At 35.4% G+C, this 23,718-nt stretch overlaps 1 protein-coding gene across 19 annotated transcripts in view; it reads right to left on the bottom strand.

The window, feature by feature from the left end:
• The window catches only part of YAF2 (YY1 associated factor 2), a 76,165-nt gene that overhangs the window by 46,615 nt on the left and 5,832 nt on the right, over positions 1–23,718 (bottom strand). For 8 of the 19 annotated variants that reach the window (XR_002743855.2, XR_006600654.1, XR_006600656.1 and 5 more), the window contains 2 exons: positions 4,650–4,782; positions 4,457–4,556 (listed from right to left, as the gene is read on the bottom strand). The exons of 6 other annotated variants lie outside the window; for them this stretch is intronic. Coding sequence is in view for 3 of the 13 variants with exons in the window: in XM_045061653.1 (XP_044917588.1) it covers positions 4,650–4,782; positions 10,857–11,112 (389 nt within the window). In the remaining 10 variants the exon portion in view is untranslated. Of the gene's footprint in view, positions 1–4,456; positions 4,557–4,649; positions 4,783–10,856; positions 12,641–23,718 lie in introns of those variants that run through there. 5 more of the 19 variants (XR_002743857.2, XR_002743861.2, XM_045061653.1 and 2 more) reach the window with 4 other exon arrangements.

The following is a 23,718-nucleotide window of genomic DNA, read 5'->3' on the forward strand; positions in this document are numbered from 1 at the left end:
GAAATATGATTATAAATATCACAATTAAAACTATTTCTCTGATACGCCTTCCCACCAATGAGAATGGCTAGAACAAAAAAGACAGACAATGAAAGTGTTGGCGGTGAAGGTATGGAAAAATTGGAACCCTCATTTGCTGCTGGTGGGAAAGTAAAAAGGCACAGCCACTTTGGGGAAACAGTCTGGCAGTTCTTCAAAAGGTGAAACATAGTTATCATATAATCTAGCAATTCTGCTCCTAGGTACATAATCCAAGAGAAATGAAAATGTATGTCCACACAAAAATTTGTACACAAATGTTGACAGCAGGGCTTTCATAATAGCCAAAAAATGCAAACCAGTCCAAATATCTATCACCTGATTAAAGGATAACCAAAATGTGGTATATCCATACAATGAGATATTATTTGGCTATAAAAAGAATAAAGTGCACCGATACATGCTACAACATAGTTGGACCTTAAAAATATTATGCTAAGCAAAAGACGTGAATCACAAATGGCCACACACATATTGAACAATTTCATTTATGCGAAATGTCAGAGTAGGCAAATTTATAGAAGGAGAGTAAATCAGTGGTTGCACAAGGATGGAGGGTTTGGGGAAAAATGGGAATGACTGCTAATAGGTACAGTTCTTTTTGGGGTGATGAAAATATTTTAAAACATTGTGTTAATGTCTACAGAACACTAAAAATGCTAAAAACCACTGAATTACACGTTTAAAATGGATAACTGACAGAATTTGTGGATTATAGCTCAATAAATTTGCTATTTTTAAAAACCTATTCCTCTCAGGGAAATTTACTGCAACTTTAATTTCTTTAATGATTTTCTTTACAAGTTTGGAATGATTTTTTTCCTGGAAAATAATCCATTTCACCTGGTTTTTAAAAGTTTATATACATACATATACATACACATACATATATATATAAGTGATGTCTTGTGATTCCAAAATTATAATTGCAGTTGTCATTACATCTCATTTTATTTTTTTTTATATCTCATTTTAAATTTTATTATTTCCATCATGGTTTTTGATGAGTACATCCAGAACTTAATCAACTAAAAAGAACCAGTGTTGATTTGAGTAAACATTGCTCTCATTTTTATTGTTGATTATCTTCTATTTCACCAAATTCTACTTGTGTTTTTATTTCCTTCCCTCCTTCTTTCTTAGCTTTTGTTTTTTGTTTTGTTTTTTTTTTAGTTTTTGAGTTGAGTATCTGGCTCATTTATTTTCTTTCAACCTGATACATGCATTTAAAGTTGCAAATTTACTCCTGAGGACCACTTTTCTTGTATCCTTCAAGTTCTGATACAATGCTTTTGTCACAATTCAGCTTTAATTATTTGACAGTTTAATTTTTTTTTTTAATTCTTGAAAATGCTTGGTCATTTTTTCTTCAATACCGCTTCTCCTTTATTCCCTGTATCTTCCATTCCAAAACTCCAATCAGATCTATACTAGAGCTTTTCAATCCACCTCTACAGTGGCTTAGCTTTTCTTTCATATTTTTCATCTTTTTATTTTCCTGGTTGGTTCCTGGAAGATTTATCAGTTTTAGCCTGAAATTAGTAACTTCTCTCTTCAGCTGAGTCTAATCATTTTTTTTGCCCATTTATTGAGTTATTTTTATAACTAGCTATATTTTTTTATTTCAATTAGTTACTCCATATATCTCAACATATTTATTGCTTCTTGACTGTTCTTCTTATTCAAATATAATGCAATATGCTCTGAATGAGAAAAGGGGATATATTTTAAGCTAATACACTTTTATGTGAAATGTTCTTTGAATGTTATCCACTACAAAACTCTTCTTTAAAGAAAAAAAAAAATTCACTTCTTAAAAGTTCTCTTGACTGCTATTCTACCAAATGTACCCCACTGTGCCTACCTGTATCAAGGCATGGAAAAAACAAGCTCTATTATTCCCATTTTAGAATGAGAGAAATTGAAGCACAATATGGTTCTTTTTAAAATACTTTCTCAACTTTTTTTTTGAAAAATATCAAAACCACAAAAAAAGTTGAAAAGTACAATGTCCTGCATACCTTTCACCTAGATTCAAAATTGTTAACATATGTCACATTTGCTTTATTTCTCCTTTTCTCCCTCTCTACATACAAATATACCACACATTTTTTTCTGAATCCATTTGTGAACCCATCGCAATATTTCACTTCAAAATTTTTCAGCATGTTATCTCTAAAGAATAAAGAACAAGGATAGTCTTAATATCCCATACTACTATCATACCAAAGAAATGATTAAAATTGAATAGCTTCTTACATGGATGTGCAGAAGCAAATTCAAAACAAGCATTTAAGTTATCTCACTTCATGTTCTTTATCTTGTTTTGTCTAAATGGAGCAGAACTGGTTCTCTGGTGAGATTCACACTCAATCTGTCATTTCCTTCCTTCAGTAACCCTGAATTAAATTTCATTTACTGCTTCTTCAGATAGGTATTCTTAAATCCAAGCATTTCTGAAAATCAAGCAATAATCTTCAAAGTTATTCAAACCTCAAAAATCAAGTACACTGAATTTCCGGTTTGTTTACTAACAGTAAATGAGTCTTAAATTGAGACAAACTAGTTAACTCTCTTAAAACTATACACTATTTTAATGTCCCACAGAAGTTTATAGTGTGCTAAACAATCATAATTTCACTCTTCCAGTTTTAAAAGGAAAAAAACTGTGTTCTTAAGAACTTACAAACAGGACTGATAAGCCAAATGAACCTGCTCTACAAATAAGAAAACTAATGAATATATTCATGAACAACTCATTTTCTTCTATCAACTACATGAAAAACTAGTTATTTAATGGGTACAACTTAAACTCAATCTCTGACGTTAGGAACTAAATAAGACTAAAAACAATAAAATCCTATCCTTGTTTTCAATGACCATACAAATCAGCTTAAGTGTTTCACACTGGAAGGAACAGCAATACAACCTAAAGCTAATAATGTTTAAAGGTGAAACTGTCATACAGATGAAAATTATATCCATAATCACAGAAATGTTTAAGATAAAAAGATGTTTAGGATCAATCTACAATCAAATAATAGTTAACAGGAGTGTTTACTATGTGCTGCTAGGCACTAAGTATATCCCACGATTCAATTAATTCAATCCTCATAGCAATCGCATTTCTCCACTGAGGAAACATAGGTCACAGAGAGATGCTAGCACAAAAGGAATTATGTAAGGGATAGGACTTGACTTCAACCTTAGAGTACAGAAAAGTAGAATGAGGTCATTTCAAAAAATTGGAAAAGCACAAGCCCTAAAGCATAAATATAACAAGTATCCAAGTAAGACCAAAAGAAAAGTTTCAAAGTGGAGAAATTAAGGCTGGATAAATAGGATGGGATTATAAAAGGTCTTACATACCTAGCAAATGGATGAAAATTTTATAAAACAGCTTGAATAGAGCACCACTACAGGCTCTTTATGTGTTAAAAGTGCCCTTTTAAAAAAGACAACCTGGTACAATACAGAATGAGAGAAATGAGAAGCAAGGTATTCTGTCCAATTCTAACATTTACATGCCAGTGCAATAAATTGTCTGATACCTATGGAACCTGAGAGTCCACAGTGAACCAACTGGGCCACCCATCACATCAATAAGGCCATCTATGGGGCGCCTGGGTGGCGCAGTCGGTTAAACGTCCGACTTCAGCCAGGTCACGATCTCGCGCTCCGTGAGTTCGAGCCCCGCATCGGGCTCTGGGCTGATGGCTCGGAGCCTGGAGCCTGTTTCCGATTCTGTGTCTCCCTCTCTCTCTGCCCCTCCCCCGTTCATGCTCTGTCTCTCTCTGTCCCAAAAATAAATAAAAAACGTTGAAAAAAAATTAAAAAAAAAAAAAAATAAGGCCATCTATTATGAACAAGGAAGTAGTAAACAGAGCTGAACACACCCTGAATTATTTTCCAAATATACCTACAGTGAAGTTAAAAGGTACACTGAAAACTATGTCAGTTAGAAATGCTACATAATTAACATAAAATTACTTTTGCTGCTCAGTACTATGCCAAAAGAATTTGGCCAAATTTGGCATAAGCATAACTTTTACAGTATAAGTATTTACTTCATATAAATGCAACATCACAAATAAAGGAATTTATAAAATAATTCAACACACAGCTTCCTTAAATTGCTTTAGAAGTATTACACTATTTACCAAAAGATAATAGACACATAATTTTTATAAAAAAACAACTATTATGTAAATGATACTCTTTAAATTTAACGTCACACTTATTCATACACCCATCAAGAACTAGGTATTTATCACTCATATAATAAATTCCACAAATCTACATCAAATTTACAAAAAGAAGCTATCTCAAACAACTTTCCTCTTGGTAATTAAATTCCTTCTAAAGAGAAGAAATGTGAGAAAAAAAATCTCAAATTTGCAAAAACTAGATTACTCACCAGTAACTTGAGTTATCCTATTGGGTCTTTTCCCTCACAGATCCACCTCTCTTGCCCTTCTGTCCAGCATGAGAATCTTCCTGATGGGCATCCACTGGAACTGAGGGGGCATGCAGTACAGACGTATATGTAAGAAAGTTGGGGGGAGGGGATTTGGGAGATGCTAGAGACATGCTTCAGTGCACTTGCTTACCTTCCTGAAATTGGAAATTTCAACGGTTCCTTGGTCCTCGAGGCATTCACAATAACTTCAAAGAATGTGGATCTGTGGAGATTACCCAATAGGAGAACTCCAGTTACTGGTAAGTGATCCAGCTTTTTCTTCTCTATCAGAATAAGAAGATTAATTTTATTTGAGATTATTAATACCCATAGAACTATAGGGGAAAGGAGTGTAAATTTACCAAGTAACTGTATATGAATGCACCAAAATAAACACAGAAACAAAATGCATTCCTGGCATTATCAGAAAGAGAAAGAAAAGAAAATACGATTTGAATGGTTTCATTTTTAAATTCCCATTATAACGGCAGCTATATCTTAATATACAAAAATATCAGCTATCAGACTATTCCATTTCACTGAAACAACACCATCACTCTTTAATATTAGTAAAAGTATAATTAGTTGATCAAAATCTGCCATTTCTTAACTAGTCATTGTCATTAGCCTTCACCAAATTTTGGTGTAGCAGCCACAGTGAACTACAATCTGTAAGACTTCAGATAAAAAGCATCAATAAAATTCCCTTTTCTCACTAAGTCTTTAAAATAGCCACTTACCACCAATAAGAAACCAGCCACACACACATATAGAAGTATGCCAGACCACTGATAAGAATGCTGATTTTCATTTAAATATGTGCACAAAGTAGAAATCATAGTTTTAACTGTTATACTTTTAAAATAATTGTCTAAAAATGGTCCTGTCATTAAAAACAAAAACCAACAAAAAACTGACTTCTAAAAAAAGGTCTTCTCAACAGAACTTTATTTTGAAGTTCACATGAAAATATTCTATTACCTTTAATTCAATACATATTAATCAGGTAAACACTAGTTTCTGTTGAAGATAGAGATATATTTTAGTAATACTCCTCCCTCTTACCATTATGCTGCTAAATAATTGTCTTCTGCCCTCAAGAAAAAGTTTTTATGTTTCTTAATTCTATAGAAACAAAGATAATGTATAGTTTTTCTCTGTTTTAAAAGTGAATAGGATTAAGAGGCGCCTGGGTGGCTCAGTGGTTAAGCATCCAACTCTTGATTTCGGCTCAGGTCATGATCTCATGGTCGTGAGATGGAGCCCCATATCAGGCTCTGGGCTGGGCATGGAGCCTGCTTGGGATTCTCTATCCCCCTCTCCCTTTGCCCCCCCCCCCCATAACAAAATAAAATAGGATAAAATGGTGTATAAGCTCATCATTCAACAAAAATAAGTTGAACACGTAATTCTGATGAAAATCTTACATCTCACTCTTGTTATGATGGAATGTTTGCATTTGGTATAAGTCAACAGCACACGTCAAGATTTTTGCTAGATTGTTACTTAATTTGAAGATACAAATTGTCTTGTATATAAATTATATACTTTTTAAAATAAATCTGAGTTTTAAAAAATAGTTTAATGCATTTGTTTTTAAATGACCCATTCATACAAACAGGGCACTACACAGACCTCCATTTCTAACTGTAATACAGAGATGAATACCAAAAGGGCCCTCTACTTAAGTTTTCCAGATTCCTAGTTAACTTCTAGTACCTGAAGAGTGCCTGGCATAAAGGTCCTACATGTTTGGATTAATAAAGTAGATACAGGTGCAATAATCCAAATATTTCAAACTTTTGGCATCATCTAGGATAAAAAGTATCACTAAGAACTAAATAATAATTCCCAGTTTTTATTTATAACAAATTTAGACTCATGAATTTAAAATAGAACCAACTGCATTTTTAAACTAATTTAAGAGAATTAAAATATCTTGAAAATATTTTAAAGTAACCAAAAGGGTCACTTAGAGACCAGCACTGAAAGCTATTTGTTGTTATCATGCCATTACCTCAACTAAGACAGATTTTATCAGAATAGCTTAGAAAAGTACTTCCAGAAATTAGGATGCTCTATTCAAAACTATCTTGTGTAAGCCCTAATAATTACAACACTCATTCACAAAAAGGTACTCCTTAGTAATTAAGAATCAAATCAAGTATTTCAGTAATGAAAAATCTACTCCATAAAATCAATCTAAACTTGTGAAAAAACTGCTTAGAAAAAAATATGGTAGCTAACTTTCAGTTCCACTACTACCCCCTGGTTCGGACATTATATTTTAGCTAGAAGCAATTTAAATTACAACTGGTTTTGATGATTCCATGTACCTTATTTTCTAATTTTCAATTAAGATTTAAAATTCTTACGGAAATTATTATGGTTGTGGGAAGTTATTTACCATAAATCCTGGACTTGGAATCCTATAATAGCATAATGAAATTTAACATTATACACATATTCATGCATATTTAAGTGACACTACTGATGTTTCATATGTAAACAAACATTGGGTCATATGTGTTTATATTTGAATTGAGTCCATTATGACTTTTCTCCCTTTTCAGTCCATGATACACTCTCCTCAGGGTCCCCAAATTATAAATACCACCCATTTCCTAATCAAAATTTCCTTTTCCTCAGTTCTTAACTTTCGTTTTTATTTTTTTTAGTTTATATCCAAGTTAGTAAACATATAGTGTCCTTTCCCTCATTTAATCCACCATTTCCCACTAATCCACAGAGAAACAAAAACAATACTATTTTCTCATTAATGTAATTAATTTAAAATCAAAATGGCAAGAACTCTAGTCACCTGCAAAGTAAGGATAACAACAAAACCTAGTTCACAAGGCAGTATTGGGAATTAAGTTAATGTAAATAAAGCATTTAGACCCAATGCCCAGAATCTAACTCTATACATCAAACTGTTGACATAATCATCCAGAAATGGTTTTCAAGTGATTTTATACACCTTTAGAGGGATATAGTCTACATAAGAAAACTACATAAAAGAACTACATAAATTCTAAACTTAGAGATTTGTTTATAATAATTTCAGTACTATTATTTTGAAACTATATATATTTTTTAATGTTTATTTTTGAGAGATAGAGAATAAGAGAGAGAAAGAGAAGAAGCCACAGAATCCGAAGCAGGCTCCAGGCTCTGAGCTATCAGCAGAGAGCCCAACGCGGGGCTCAAACTCACAAACCATGAGATCATGATCTGAGCCAAAGTCGGACAGTTAACTGACTGAGCCACGCAGGCGCCCCTGAACTAGATTGTTTATACTGCAAGATAAAGAAAATAAGTAATTTATGTTACTGATTAGGAATCACCAATTACAACATAAAAGCCGTAAGAACATGTTAATATCAAAACTCAATTCCAAATACCACTATACACTTGCGATTTTTTAAAAATGCATATAATTTGGAAATAGTTAATAAAACATTCCAGGCAGCAATTAGTAAATAAATCACTATCACTATCAGATTAACTTAAAAACTATATCTGCTAATACTATAAAACCAGGCTTTACATTAGATTTATTTTAGTAAAGGAAGTTCCTCAACTTTACAAGTTGCCAGAAACATTTACACAAATTGTTTTCCATGTCCCAATACCTGATTTTTATAAGCTAGAATTTTACAACTGTTGACAAATTCTAAAATGAAAACATGAGAAAAACAGCATATATTCATGTTATTGACTGACATTTGATGGTGAAAATACTAATATTCAAATTGTTTGGAAGCTAAAGGGGAAGGATGGTAGCAGGTAAGATCTATCTCCCTAGAACCCCTGCTTTGGACAAAATAATTTCTCATTTATTTATCTTATATTTTGAATTTCCCCCCTATCTTTTCCTTCCAAGAAAGAATTCTGCAACAACAACAGAAAGTTTAAACTTTAAAGGATAGCGTGGTGGGTAACCTCTAAGACTGCCCACAATGATCCAACCAACCTCCTGGTATGCAAGCCCTTCTGTAATCTCCTCCCCCAGAATATAGGCTGGATTTAGTGACTGGTTTCTCAGGAAGAGAATGTGGCAGAGTAATGGGATATCACTCCCAATATTAGGTTATAAAAAGACTGGCTTCTTTTGGGGGCTCTCTCTGATACCTTGTTTTGGAGTAAACAAGGTGCCATATTGTGAGCAGCCCCATGGAGGGGCCCATGTGGCCAAGAAACTGATGTCTCTGGCCAACAGCCAGAGTCCTGAGGCCTGTCGACAGCCACGTGAGTACTTGGTAGCAGGTATTCTAAGGCCTGCTGACAACCACATGAGTGAACCTGAAAATGGATCCTCCCTCATTTGAGCCTGAGACCCTGAGCAGCCCGAATCATCTGATAAGCTGCTTCTAAATTCTTGACTCAGAAAGGAGGATAAGGTAATAAATGTTTATTATTTTCAGACAGTAAATTTTGAGGTAATTTGTTATACAAAATTACAATTTGTCTAAGTGCGCAGCAGCCCTGAAACTGGTTGCTGTGTCTGCAAGCTTTTTTTTTTTTTTAACTGAATGATGTTAAGAACTAATTAATTTATATATAAAGAAGTCTACATTACCACAACCCCCAGAATAAAATATTACTCTACTGGCTGTCAAATAGCATCCCTCACTTCCTACCACCTCTTCTACTATGCTAAATATTAACCAATTGTCCAATGACATAATGCTGTGTACTTTTTCTTTCACAACATTTTATATCTACTCATTCTTCCTAAGAATACCTTAATCATATTAATTAATCTTCAACAATATTGTGATCTTCCTAATTTAACAGATACCCCAGGTCCCTTAATTATGCACCACATTTTATAAACCATGTCTTAAAATGGGATACTTCCATAGACAGTCAGTATCATCTACTCTTTATAGCTTCTAGCACAAGGAAACATTTTCCTGATCCTAGTCCAAAACGTCAGGTGCATTATATGTAATCCTTTATTCACCAACTATAGTTAGTATCCAAGTTAACATACAAAAATAACAGCTAATGGTACTCTCAATGCTAACAATTATGCCAGCATGAAAATGAAGTCTAACTTTTATTTTACTGTAATTATGTCCTTTTTCTCAACTTTTATATTAAAATTAACCTGACCAGACTCTAAGCCCTGCATTAGTTTCCAAATCAATTCTTAATAACCATCTCTAAAATGTGTAAGTGCATATTTTCTGTATAGTCTGATTTTATAAAACAATGGCAAATTTTTCTAACAAATTCCAATATAGTCTGAAGTTAACACTGACAGTTTTCAAACTACTGCCTATATTCTAAATAATAACTTTGTTATTCAGCAGTCATAAAACCTGAATCATGAATCACATCAAATCCAATTTACTCCACAGATGACTATTACTTTATGAACCAAACAGTTTTATGAAAAGTGCTGTGATTTGCCTGGTTAGATGATCAATAAAGATTGCTATGATTCATTCCTTCTAAAAACAGAACATAAAGGATTATTCAAACCATACATGCTCCCCCACAATTATACTATTACATTTACTTACCACTTAAAAAAATTCTTGATACCAAGGTGGACCCAATTTTTTATATTAATTCTACTAACTGTTATAGCTACAATCAGGAGCTACCTGTAAAAGCACAGGCTTAATGATAGATTTTACTGGATAATTAGAGCATTCTTGAGAAAGTCAGTTACTAACATAATTTTACTCATCTCCTGACCTACAAATATTAACTTCCTTTATTTAACCTGTAGATACAATTTAGAACTACTGTAACTACCATGAAAAGCTCAGTACAAGCACTTTGCAGGATTATCTTGTTATAACCTAAAATATAAATTTTTACAGTCGTTAAAATAAACATTACACAGAATGCAAGAGAAAATTAAGATTCTATCTGAAGAACGGCCATTTAACATGGCTCACTACATCCCCTCGTTTTGAAAACAATCTCTTCCCAGTTTCTGTAACATTACATTCTGCCAGTTTCTTACTGCCTATTTCTCTTTCTCCTCCATTTCTTCATCTTGGTGGACACAAAAAGGTCGTAATGTTTCTCAAGTTTCTGTCCTGGGTTCTCTTTTCTCATGCTATGCAGTCTATTCCCTCCCTGATCTGTCTTACCTACTTCCATAACTTCAACTCAATCATGTATGCTTGATGACTATCAAGTATATATTCATAGCCCTGTCCTCCTTTGTAAGCTCACGCCCCACATATCCAACTGCCTCACAGATCTCCCCTCTCAGATTTCCCTCAGATACCTGAAATTCAACAAATCTAAAAGTGAACTACTACCTTTCCCCAAAACTGTCCCTCTTCCTGTTCCCTTTGTCAGTGTAAAGCACATTTACCCAGCTGCTTACCTGAGCCAGAATCCTGGGATTCATCCTTGATTCTTCCCTCTCTATAACCCAACTTCCTATCTCCCATAACCACCTCCGGCCATCCATCAAGTCCTATCAATTTGCTCCTAAATGTATCTAGAATCCATTCATTTCTGTCTCCCACTGACATTATCCTTGTTCTGGCCACTACTGTATCTTGCCTAGACCTATTGTAATGGCTTCCACTAAATGGTTTCCCTGCCTCTAGTTCAGATTTAACAAACAAGCATGACATTATGACAAAATAAAATGCTATTAGTTGTGGTTTAAAGTCTACATTATACTGATGGCAAAAGAAAACATTTTTAAACTGCTGAAAAAGCTGCACATGAAGGTAACTTTGGTTAAACGGGCATAATTAAACATAATACATCCAACTCACAGACTGATAAAATGAAGTATTATATAAACATTGCTTAAAAAAACAAGAAATGGAAAACAGCTTAAAGCGGCAATCAGATACATGATAAAGAGTCTTTGCAGTTAAGGATTACCAATACCTATGCAAGACACAGTGACAGGCACTAGGAATTTTTATTACTATTTATAATTATCATAATTAATTAACTAAGAACTATGCTAAGTTCCTTACATCATTTATCACATTGAATCATCACCATAAAGTTGTATGGTTATATGGCTGTAAATGGCAAGGTGGGGATTTAAGCTGAAATAGGATTCCAGGACAAATGGTAAGGCGATTACAGTGGTTTCTCCTAAGAAGGAGAAAGAAACAGAAACAAAATGATTTCAATACACTATGTAATTACAACCACCAGATTTTTGGATAGAATGCTTCAAGAATAATTCAAAGGACATTCATTCTGGCCTAGAGATAAAGATATGCTTCTTGAGAGATGATGCTTGAGTAATCATAAAGACCAAAAAAGAAAATTTTGGAGGATGGAACAGTATGAGGCAGAAAAAACAACATAATATACAAGATGACAGAGTGGCCTAAAAAAGATCATGACCATGCTTTCTGACAATCCAACCCTGGAAACAGACTTACTTTTTAACTATGGCAAACAGTAAAAAATGTTTTTAACTGTTCAACTCTTAAGTCTATAAATACTGCTTACCACTATTACACTACCAAAGTGCTTTTTAGAAGTTAAAACTTTCACTGGTAATCCCCAAATGTTTATGTGACAAGTCACATCTGGTTACTAGGGGACACACCCCACCCCCAACAGCACGCAAGGAGGGGAAGAGAGGAAAGAGAAGAGGGAGGGAGGGGGAAAGGGCGGGTACATGAAATTGTAAAATTATCCCTGAAATAATTTGTGGAAATGTTATCCTTTAATAGAAGACCCTTATTCTTATGTTCTGGTTTTGTCAGCTACCACATTTGAACCCACATGCTTGACGACAGGGACTGTTACACCCCTAACGGATATCAAGTATTATATCACCACTCATGTATTTGATGGTTTTAGCTAACATTTTCTGAGGACTTACTATATGCCAGGTACTGTCAAGTATTTTGCAAGACTTATCTCATTTAATCCTCACAACAACTCTGTGAGGTAGGTGTTATTATCAAGTCCATTTTATAAATGTAAAAACTGAGACTCAAAAGTTGATTAACTTTCACAAGGTCACACAGCTAGTAAGTGGTGAGGTCAATATTTAAGCCGAAACAATCAAGCTCCAGAGTCCAAACCCTTCATCACTATACGACAGGGAACTACTGTAGGGGACTCTGAAATACTGAAAAAAAAAAAAAATTTTTTTTTCTTTCCATTATACTGAATACACCTAAAAATTTAAAACAAACATGTAGGAGCGCCTGGGCGGCTCAGTCACTTAAGCATCCAACTCTAGGTTCGGCTCAGGTCATGATCTCACCATCGTTGTGGGATGGAGCTCCACATTGGACTCTGTGCTACAGCATGGAACCTGCCTGGGATTCTCCGTCTCTCTCTCCATCCCTCCCACATGCGTACACGCTCTTTCTCAAAATAAGTATTTTTTAGAATAAAATAAAAAAAACATATAGGCAAAAAAAATAAAACTAGATAAATTTTCCTGCACCAAAAATATGTATAATGAAGTCCTACACAAGTGGAAGATGGAAAGATCACAATTAAACTGTCAATTACCAAGGAATATTACAGGAAAATGCCATGTGATCAGAGGCATTAAGTTTATGGAAAATTGGCGAGGGAATACTACCCAAATGTGATAACCACATTCATATAGATAATGGAATAGCCTTATCCATGTCACCAAAAAGTATAATTTGATGACATAATGAATTTAATATATTTCTTGTTATAAATTATACTGGTCATCACTCAACTAATTAATGATTATATAGCTCTAGGTTTTACCAGCCTTGGTCTTTGAAAACAGAGGAAAGGGGGCACCTGGGTGGCTCAGTCAGTTAAACATCCGACTTCGGCTCAGGTCATGATCTCATGGTTCATGGGTTCGAGCCCCACATTGAGCCCCATGTCAGGCTCTGCACTGACAGTGCAGAGCCTACTTAGGATTCCCTCTCTTCATCTCTCTCTGCCTCTCTCTCTGTCTCTTTCAAAAATAAAGGGATAAACATAAAAAAACTTTTTTAAAAATCTTAAAATTTTTTAAAAAGAGCAAAGTGTCTAACAAGATGGGTGAGAACAAAGGAAAGATAAAGGGAAGGAGGGAGGAAGAAAAGGCTTTTCAAGGGACAAACTTTTTAATCTACGCATCACTACACAAAATTCATTATTAGCTCTTGCTTTTGAAACGTGTGGCTAAGAAGTCCAGTCACAATTAACCCAGCCTACGCTGAACAGACAAATTTAAGTGGTGGAAAGCTAAATGGAAGGAACAGGGCAGTGGTTTCAAAAAAAAACTGTTCCAATAGCAAAGCACCTTTAGGAAATAAATTAAAAGAAACCCTAGTGAATAAAGTATATAAGAGCATAGATATCGTAGCTGAAGTGGAGTGTGGGAGCATGGAGCCCCACTTGGTTGTTCCTGCTGGCAGTCACTGAGATAATTTCATGAGATTTCAGGGCTCCAACCAACACAATTCAAAACCCCTGTGTTCTTCTGAGGGAAGGCTAGCTCATTTCTACCCCAAGAAACCTGTTACTTGATTCTAACCAGCAAAAACATTTTCTTACTCCCTTACTCCCTGCAACTTGCTCTCTCACAGGTTTCCCAAAGCCAGCTCTGAGTGAGCTGTATGGGTGAAGGAATGTATGGCTGTGTATGGATATCAGAAACAGGAATAAGAGGGAGGATGTGTTAACAGAGGCGGCATTTTTTGACATAAGAATTCATGAGGGAAGTGTTGGCCAGAGGGGGCACCATTAACAGAGACATACCCACGCTCACATGTTGTACACAAATGCATGCTCATATACACACTCGTACATGCAATGCTGCCTCACACACACGTGCACCCCCAAAAGAAAGGGGAAAGCCCTTTGGAATAAGCAGTTCAAGTAGAATGAATACCTCAGAGCCTTGCCCACCTCACTGTCTTATCTTGAAAAAAACCAGAGCAGTGCTTCTTGAATTTTAATGTGCACATGAATAATCTATAAAATGCAGATTCTGACTCAGTAAATCCTTGGTGGGACTAGAGATTCTGCATTTTTTTTTTAAGTTTTATTGATTAAGTCATCCCTACACCCAGCATGGGGCTTGACCTCACAAGCGAGATCAAGAGTCCCAGGTTCCTCCAACTGAGCCAGCCAGAAGCCTACAGATTCTGCATTTCTAACAAGTTCCCAGGAGGTGTCTCTGCCACTGGTCTTTGGACCACATTTCAATAGCAAGGGCCTACAGAATGTCCCAATGAGTTCTGTATTATAATAGAGAAAAAACAAAATCCACTCAGGTAAAACTGAGAACTGCACAACTATATAAGCTAAAACAAATTCTTTTGGAGGATTCTCAGGACTTTCAATTTATTAAACTCTAAGAAGATAATGATACACAGTATTTTACCAACTTTCTTGGCTTGTTTTCAAAAGCATTCCCTACCACCAGTGTTTGTGAGGCCTACTGGAGTACAGACAGAAGGCAAGATGAGAGCTGTCTTGGGAAGTCAGAGAAACACTCCTGATTTAGAAGTCTCCTCCTTTCTCCCATTCTTCCAGAGAGAGACACCTCAACTTCCCCCTTTTAATGCTAATATCCACTTGTAAAAAACAGAAAGGAAACACACGTTAGAAACAGCGATCTCTGGCTGGAGAGATGTTGTGATGAGCATTCCTATTTTCCTCTTTTCATTTCTTCAGTATCTTCCATGAACATGTAATATTTTTATCACCAATTACTTCCTTAAGAAAAAACTAACTCTACCCACCCACCCCCGCCCCCACCATATTTATTAACACTTGAAACAATTACTTTATTTAGATTTACAGAACAGAGAAAACAATAAAGATTTTCTAGTAGAGGAAGAACTGCTGGTGGAGTGAAGAAAATAAAGGATGAGAAAGAAGGCAAGCTAGGGGAAAAGGAAAAAAGGCAAGCTAGAAATGAGTATTAAGAGACGTTGGGCCCTGGGGAGATCAAAGATAAACAACAAAAAAGGATGGAAAAAGATCAAAGAAGACCAAAACAATTTTGCCTTCTCTGTCAATATACCTAGAGCTCTACTTCTTTTTTTTTTTTTTAAGTATATTTATCTATCTTGGGAGAGGGAGAGGGAGAGGGAGAGGGAGAGGGAGAGGGAGAGGGAGAGGGAGAGGGAGAGGGAGAGGGGGAGGGGGAGGGGGAGGGGGAGGGGGGAGAGGGAGAGGGAGAGGGGGGAGAGGGAGAGGGAGAGGGAGAGGGAGAGGGAGAGGGAGAGGGAGAGGGAGAGGGAGAGGGAGAGGGAGAGGGAGAGGGAGAGGGAGAGGGAGAGGGAGAGGGAGAGGGAGAGGGAGAGGGAGAGGGAGAGGGAGAGGGAGAGGGAGAGGGAGAGGGAGAGGGAGAGGGAGAGGGAGAGGGAGAGGGAGAGGGAGAGGGAGAGGGAGAGGGAGAGGGAGAGGGAGACGGAGAGACAGCATGAGCAAGAGAGGGGCAGAGAGCAAATCCCAAGTAGGCTCTGCCTTGACAGTGCTGAGTCCCACTTGGGGCTAGATCTCACAAACTGAGATCATGACCTGAGCTGAAATCAAGAGTCGACCACTTACCTAACTGAGCCACCCAGGCATCCCCTTAGAGTTCTACTTCTTAAACAAATACTTCTTTGGCATCTAATATTACCTACCTGCTGCTTTTGTTAAGTTGATCGTCCCAGATCATCCTATAAAGTATGATAGTGTGCAAACGAACCCTGACTGGACCACAAAACATGTAAAAATGAAGTGGTTTAACTCACGTCTAAAAATTACCAGTGAGCTGCATTAACTTTTTATCATACACATATAGTAATATACACACATACAAATTGGTTATTAATTATACTATTAATAATTCTTAATATTTGTGTCCCCCCCAAAAAGGGAAATAATATTTACTGGGATTTTTCCTCTAAGAAATATTATGATATCAAAGTCAGAATATAAAGCACAAAAAAATGTTACTATAAGAGATATCAAGGGGCAGCTAGGTGGCTCAATTGGTTAAGTGTCCAAACTTAATTTCAGCTCAGGTCATGATCTCAAGGTTTGGAGTTCAAGCCACGCTTCTGGCGCTGCACTGACAGTGGAGGGCCTGCTTGGGATTCTCCCCCCCCCCCCCCCCCCGTCCCTCCCTTGCTTACACTCTCTCTTTGTCAAAATAAACAAATATTAAAAAATATATCAATATGAAGTTTGTTAACAATTACGTGTCAAAAATAACAGAGTTAACATGGGGGAAATAATTGACTGTCATTTTGTTCTTCATGCATTACACTTCTAGCCCAGTTTTAACATAAAATTCTTATATTAGTGGGGTGCCTCGGTGGCTCAGTTGGTTAGGCCTCCAGCTTCGGCTCAGGTCATGATCTCGTGGTTTACAGGTTCAAGCCCCGCATCAGGCTCTGTGCTGACAGCTCAGAGCCTGGAGTCGGCTTTAGATCCTGTGTCTCCCTCTCTCTCTCTGCCCCTATCCCCTCACGCTCTGTCTCTCTCTCCTTCAAAAACAAACATCAAAAAAATTACTTAATTAAAAAAATTCTTATATTAGTTATAAGTAGTAGGTTTAACGTTAGAAATTATCAAGATGTACAGCGCTAGATCTATGTATACCAAATTTACAAGAAGAAATCCTTAAGAAGTTACGTGGTAGCAAATTTATTTTTTTTTTAATATATGAAATTTATTGTCAAATTGGTTTCCATACTCGGTAGCAAATTTAAATGTTACCACAGCAAGGTAATAAAAGGGACTGGAAATCCAAGTATCTGAATCTGACATTAAATGAACCAGCTACTGACTTTAAACAAGTCACAATCTTTCCAGGCCTGTTTTCTTACCTGTCAGGAGGATACTAGGCTAGAGCCATGAGTTCCAACAAATAGAAAAGATCTCACCTAGCAGATTGCTCTGTTTTACCTGGCAGTTCTCAGTATAGCAACAAGAACTGAGCTGAAAATCCCAAACAAGAAGGATTTGCAAACAATGGTGCCCTCAACCTATTTCGAAAGTTTTAATACCAATATTTCTACCCCAAACCTCTTAAGACCTTTCCTATGAAGACAATCTTATCCCTCTATTATCAAGGTTTCAAGTAATAAAAACTCACCAGTCTCAGGAAATTACTAAACCTCATGGAAGCTCTTGAAAGGTTCCTTCCAACTCTAAAATTCCAGGTAATTCTGTAATTTCCCATAATAAACAATACTGCAAAATGGAGTGCCTACTCAATCTTCTGAAACAGATTATCAATCACAGATCATATAACAAACGGTAGAGATGTTAACATGCATGAAAGCCAATAAACAAAGCATTGTAGATATTTAGTAAATATTCGTTAAATCAAATCACAATGTATTTTACATACTTGCAATACCCTAAAATTACAAACTATCAAAGATAAAGGAAAATGTGTCTTAAAAAAATCTCCAACACCTGTTTCATTAAATCCTTGAATGAAAACTTGATATCCCACAAAATGCTAATCTTTCTACCAAAATATATTGGCTCTCTAACACCTCAGAAGAAAAGAAGAATAAGAAATCTTTCACTCAAATAGTACAGTTTTATAAACTTCTTTATCAGAGACAAAAGAATGAAAAGATCAACCAGCAGTCAACCTGGATTTCCATCTAGGCTCTAACACTAAATCTGTGATTGGATGACCATCTTGGCCTCCGCATGTAGGGTGGTTTGATGAACAAATGTAAAGATATATAGGAAAGCATTCTGAACACAGAAAATTAGTATATGAATGATAAATAATTCAAAGATACTGCTTTTACTGAAACCACCAATAATAACAAAATTAATTTTGTAGCAATATGTTATAAATATTCTTTCAAACATACACTTTAACAGTAATGGCCACCATGCAATGATCATTTACTATGTGTAAGCCACTGTGATAAGGCTTTACAAAAATTAACTCATTTAATCTTCTCAACAATGCTTTAAAAAAAAAAATACCCAAGTAGCATACTGAAGATCACTGCCAATATAATCAGTAATATAGTTGAATAAACAGATGTTAAATTCAGTAATGCAGTCCCATTATAAAATTGTTTTATTCTCAAAAAAATTGTTTCTGGTATTATTACATATATATAAATTTAATAATCTGTACCATCCTATGTAAACTTCTCAAAGGCAAATAATTTTAGTCCTCTGAAACCTTACTTCAATTATATAACAACTATCGTCTGAAAAACAGCAGTTTCTTTTAAAAATATACATTATTTATACACGCATACACATAGACATATACACAGAGAAAAGGGGAGGGTTTTACTTAGCAGTGACATGGCAGTTTCATTTGGCTGAAATTTCTTGAGAAAACTAACCAAACTGGAAATTGGCCATGATGTTAGACCACACTTTACCAAAAGTGCTTGACTAGTAATGACTACACCAATAACTGATTTCATTCTTGATGTAAGCATAGGACTTCTCCAAAAAGTAGGACTATACTGGAAAATTAATTGTACATTCCTTCTTCTGTTTACTCATTAGCAAATATCATTTATCTATTTTTGCTAGAATTCAAACCCTCACAAGCTGGAATTGGGTCTCATCTATAATTCTACAGTCCTAGCATAATTCCTGGCATATGGTATGTGTTCATTAAGCATATACCGAATTCTAGAATTTTGTTCACTACCATTTATTTCTGATACTTCAAACATGTACACATGTGGGTTCTTCTCCAAATAATGACTTCTACAACCTGTATCAAAATTCCAACTTCTTCAAAGCTTATAGAGTTTAAAAAAAACAAACCAATAACTTTTCCTTTCTAATATGTATATTCCTCTTTCAACAAACTTTCATTGGACACCCATTACTTCCCAGGCACTTTGTCAAGCATCTTTGAAAAAGGTAATGAAAAGCTCCCATTTCCCTTAAGAAACTCAAGGGAGTTTCTTGATAACAAGAGAGTAAATGCATACAGGTCGCAGAATTACCATATGCTAAATGATATAACAGGTAAGCATCACAAACTGAGGCACCATTTAGATTCTAAAACCAGAAAACAGCTACTCTCACGATTTTAACCAGTTATTCATCCTCTGGAATATTCATCCTCTGAGAAAGAATACTCAGCTTCATGAAAAAGACACAAATCAACCCCGGTTTTATGAGGAAATGCTGAAGCTAGATGAAGATCACAATCAGAGGTGTGCACAAAAGACACACGAAGGAAGGCATGTTTGAGATTGGTCAAGGAGAATGTCACAGCCAACAGATACACAAACTAGGTTTGGAAGAATAAGCAGTTAACCAGGTAGGCGAAATGATAACAGAATTGTAGAAAAATATCAGCAACTACCCCTGTTAGTCTGACTCCGAACAACTGGAAATAGACAACTGGAAGCACAAGATGAGGGAAAATTCCATTATTTCTTTAATGTCTGCCTAATTTCTATAGTTGTATAGGTGTCTAATAATGCATATAATTGATCTATCTTTAAAGTAACAAGTTCAGGGGCACCTGGGTGGCGCAGTCGGTTAAGCGTCCGACTTCAGCCAGGTCACGATCTTGCGCTCCGTGAGTTCGAGCCCCGCCTCGGGCTTGGGGCTGATGGCTCGGAGCCTGGATCCTGTTTCCGATTCTGTGTCTCCCTCTCTCTCTGCCCCTCCCCCGTTCATGCTCTGTCTCTCTCTGTCCCAAAATAAATAAAAAATGTTGAAAAAAAAATTTTTTTTTAAAAATAAAGTAACAAGTTCATAGACAAAACAATACTATCTCAACCATAAAGTAAAAATTAGCTCCATATTAATTATAATTAAATTTAATTTGTTCCATTAATTGTACCAGTAAATTCAAATGAATGCAAAATCTGAATTCTAAACTATTTTTCAATTAAACAATCTCAAATACCACAAATCTATGTTTAGTATATTCTAGTTTTTGATAGACCCTCAATGTCAACTAACTTTAAAAACCACTCAAAAGAGAACTTAAATATATTTCATTATATGCTGTACTTTTTCTTGATTTTAGTTTACTTTAGTCAAGAAATAATTCTCATTTGGGGCACCTGGGTGGCTCAGTCAGTTAGGTGTCCAACTTCAGCTCAAGTCATAATCTCTGAGTCTGTGAGTTCGAGCCCAGCGTCAGGCTCTGTGCTGACAGCTCAGAGCCTGGAGCCTGCTTTGGATTCTGTGTCTCACTCTCTCTCTGCCCCTCTCCTGCTCATGCTCTGTCTCTCTCTGTCTTTCAAAAACAAATGTTAAACAAAAAAAAATTTTTTTTAAAAGAAGTAATTCTCATTTTTAGTTATACCATGCAAATTTCAATAATCTGAATAACAAGACCTAAATAAGTGGTAGTGAGATAACAAACAACCCTCCAAAGTTGTACTGTAAAAATGCCAAGGTATAATATAATGTAAGGTACATTATCATTCTTGAAATATGAAACTAATATATTGTTACATGTCAATTAAAAATGACAAAGCTAAAAATGCTTCAAAATTGAGGGGCAAATTATAATTTTACTTGCACACATACATGTTTTTAAGTATAAGACAAGAAAAAACATAATAAAAAATATGAGATGCACAAAATTCTTTATGTTCTTAATTTTCAAAATAACTACATATTTTGTTATAACATTACTATATTATAAAAATATTATTTCCGTGTTTAAAGACAAAGAAAGGTACGAAGACTCAGGGGTCACTTATCTCAGTTACTAATCTAACTGTAATAACTGTGCTTTTAATCAAGTAAGAGCTTCAAAATACAAAACTGTGAAAAAATTTTTAAAAATTAATGCTAAAATATGTACCTACAAATTATGGACAAAATAGTCTGATAATATTTTTACAAGCATAGGCTTAAAAGTTTTGGGGGATGGGATGCCTGGGTGGCTCAGTCAGTTAAGCGTCTGACTTTAGCTCAGGTCATGATCTCACGGTTCATGAGTTTGAACCCCCCACATCAGACTCTGTGCTGACAGTGCCAAGCCTGCTTGGGATTCTTTCTCTCTCCCTCTCTCTCTGCCCCTCCCCTGAATGCACACTTGTTCTACATACGACTCTTGATCTCTGGGTCATAAGTTCAAGCCCCATGTTTGGGTGTAGAAGTTACTTAAAATAAAAAAAGAAACTTAAAAAGAGTTATTAAGGGCACCTGGGTGGCTCAGTCAATTAAGCATCCAACTCTTGATATCGGCTCAGGCCCTGATCTTATGGTCATGAGATTGAGCCCTGCAACAGGCCTGTACTGAGGAGTCTGCTTGGGATTCATTCTCTTTCTCTTTCTCTCTTTCTCTCTTTCTCTTTCTCTTTCTCTCTTTCTCTCTCTCTCTCTGTCTCTCTCCCCCCCTCCAAAATAAAAAAACTTAAATTTTTTAAAAAATTATTGGAAAAGTGATGCCAGTTGTTAAACAGCAATAGTAAAATTTAAAGGAATGTTAGCTGAAAAAGTTTAAATGCCTAAAATGTTCCAAATACTTTACTGGCTTTGGAGGATACAACAAAGGGTATGACTGCCCAGAAGGGTAGATAAACACGTAGACAATACTACCACAATATGATGATTTTCTAGAGATAATTACATATGCATTTACATAGATAGACTGAACAATAAAATAGTTGGGATGAGGAGGTTACAATCCCAGAGGATTTCTCCCAGAGGGTTTCTTTTAAGAAGCACCATCTGATGAAAATACTTAAGTGCTGATGCAGCATAAGATTGGTTGGGATACGCAGCAGGAAATGAAGCTAGAAAAGCGCATCAATGACAGATATTACAACCTTGTATACCATGCTCGGGAGCTCAACCTTTATTCAATAAACAGGACTTTATTCACTGGAGAGGTCTTAATTTTTATGTTTTAAAAAACATACTGAAATAATGTTAGCAGCATTAGGGAGAACAGACCAATTTGTCATAATTCATGAGAGAAAAGACATGGGCTTCTAAACTATAGTGACATAAACTGGAAAAAGGACAGATTTTAGAGACAATTCAAAGACTGGACATGAAGAACAACGAGGAGTTAGATCAAAGTTGAGACAATGATAGTTTCTGGCTTAGATTCCAGAAAGGGCATGCCACATACAAAGTAAAATATATAGAGAAGAAGCCAGGTTTCAGTAGGCAGAAATTGATTTCAAAGATGTACAAGAAAAACCAGAGAAAAAATGTGTTAGAGACATCAAAAAGGGAGAATTTCAATTAAAAAAAAAAAAAAAGGCTACCAACATCAAATACTATGGAGGTGACATGGAAAGAAAAGATTAGGCCACTGAGTTTAACAAGTAGGTCACTAGGTTATCAGAGAGATCTTACTCAACAAAGGATAAATGAAAGGAAAAGAATGCCTGCTGAAGTAAATCTGTAGGATGTGGAAACCCATGCTAGTAAAACCTTACACCAGCAGTTCATAAACTTTTTGGTCTCTGGCTCTCTTATCCTCTCAAAGTTAAAAGAGCTTTTGTTTATGTAAGTCTTACCTAGCAAGAAATAAATTGCTATATTAGAAATAAAAACAGCTAAAATTTAAATGTATGTTAGTTTATTTAAAAAATAAAGATCACATTTTCATATAAATACTTTTAAAACCTGTATTTTTCAAATCAAAAGTAATTTTGTGTGAAGAGTAGCACTTGCATATTTTTGCAAAACCTCTAATATCTGGCTTAACAGAAGACATCTGGATCGTCATATCTACTTCTGCATTCAATTTGTTGCAGTATGTTGGTTTAGTTCAAGAATATGAAGGAAATGTGGACTTCCACAAATATATAGTTGAAAAGGGAGGAGTAGTTTAATATTAATAGCCTTTTCAGATAATTATATTCTTCTTTGATACTACATAAAAACACAAGTAGTTATTTCTCAAAGGTTAGTTGCATGTGATATCTAAAACTATATCAACAAAGTTTTCAGAGTAGTCCTTTAAAATCCATTGGTTTCTTTTGTACTTTAAATGGATTATCTATGCATGGTTTTGTAACACCACACATTGGTTATCTGAATATACTAGTTCACTGACTTCCACAGATCTTCCAAACATCAACAAATTTCATGATAAATTATCAGAAGTTACATTCGTTAGTATCACCACCTGATTTCATCCTTAAAGTACTGGGATCAACAGTGGTTACATGTTTTCAAAAATTCTAATTTTCACTTGAAAGCTCAATTTTTATCATTGGCAACAAACACTATCAATTGTCTTCCTTGAAGTGACAAACTCACTGTGTTCATTTTCGAGAAAATAGATGCTACATATCCAAGTCTGAATAACCACAGTTTGCCAAGCATTCTTTCAA

Source organism: Felis catus, chromosome B4, assembly GCF_018350175.1.
Source record: "Felis catus isolate Fca126 chromosome B4, F.catus_Fca126_mat1.0, whole genome shotgun sequence".
NCBI classification, from domain to species: domain Eukaryota; kingdom Metazoa; phylum Chordata; class Mammalia; order Carnivora; family Felidae; genus Felis; species Felis catus.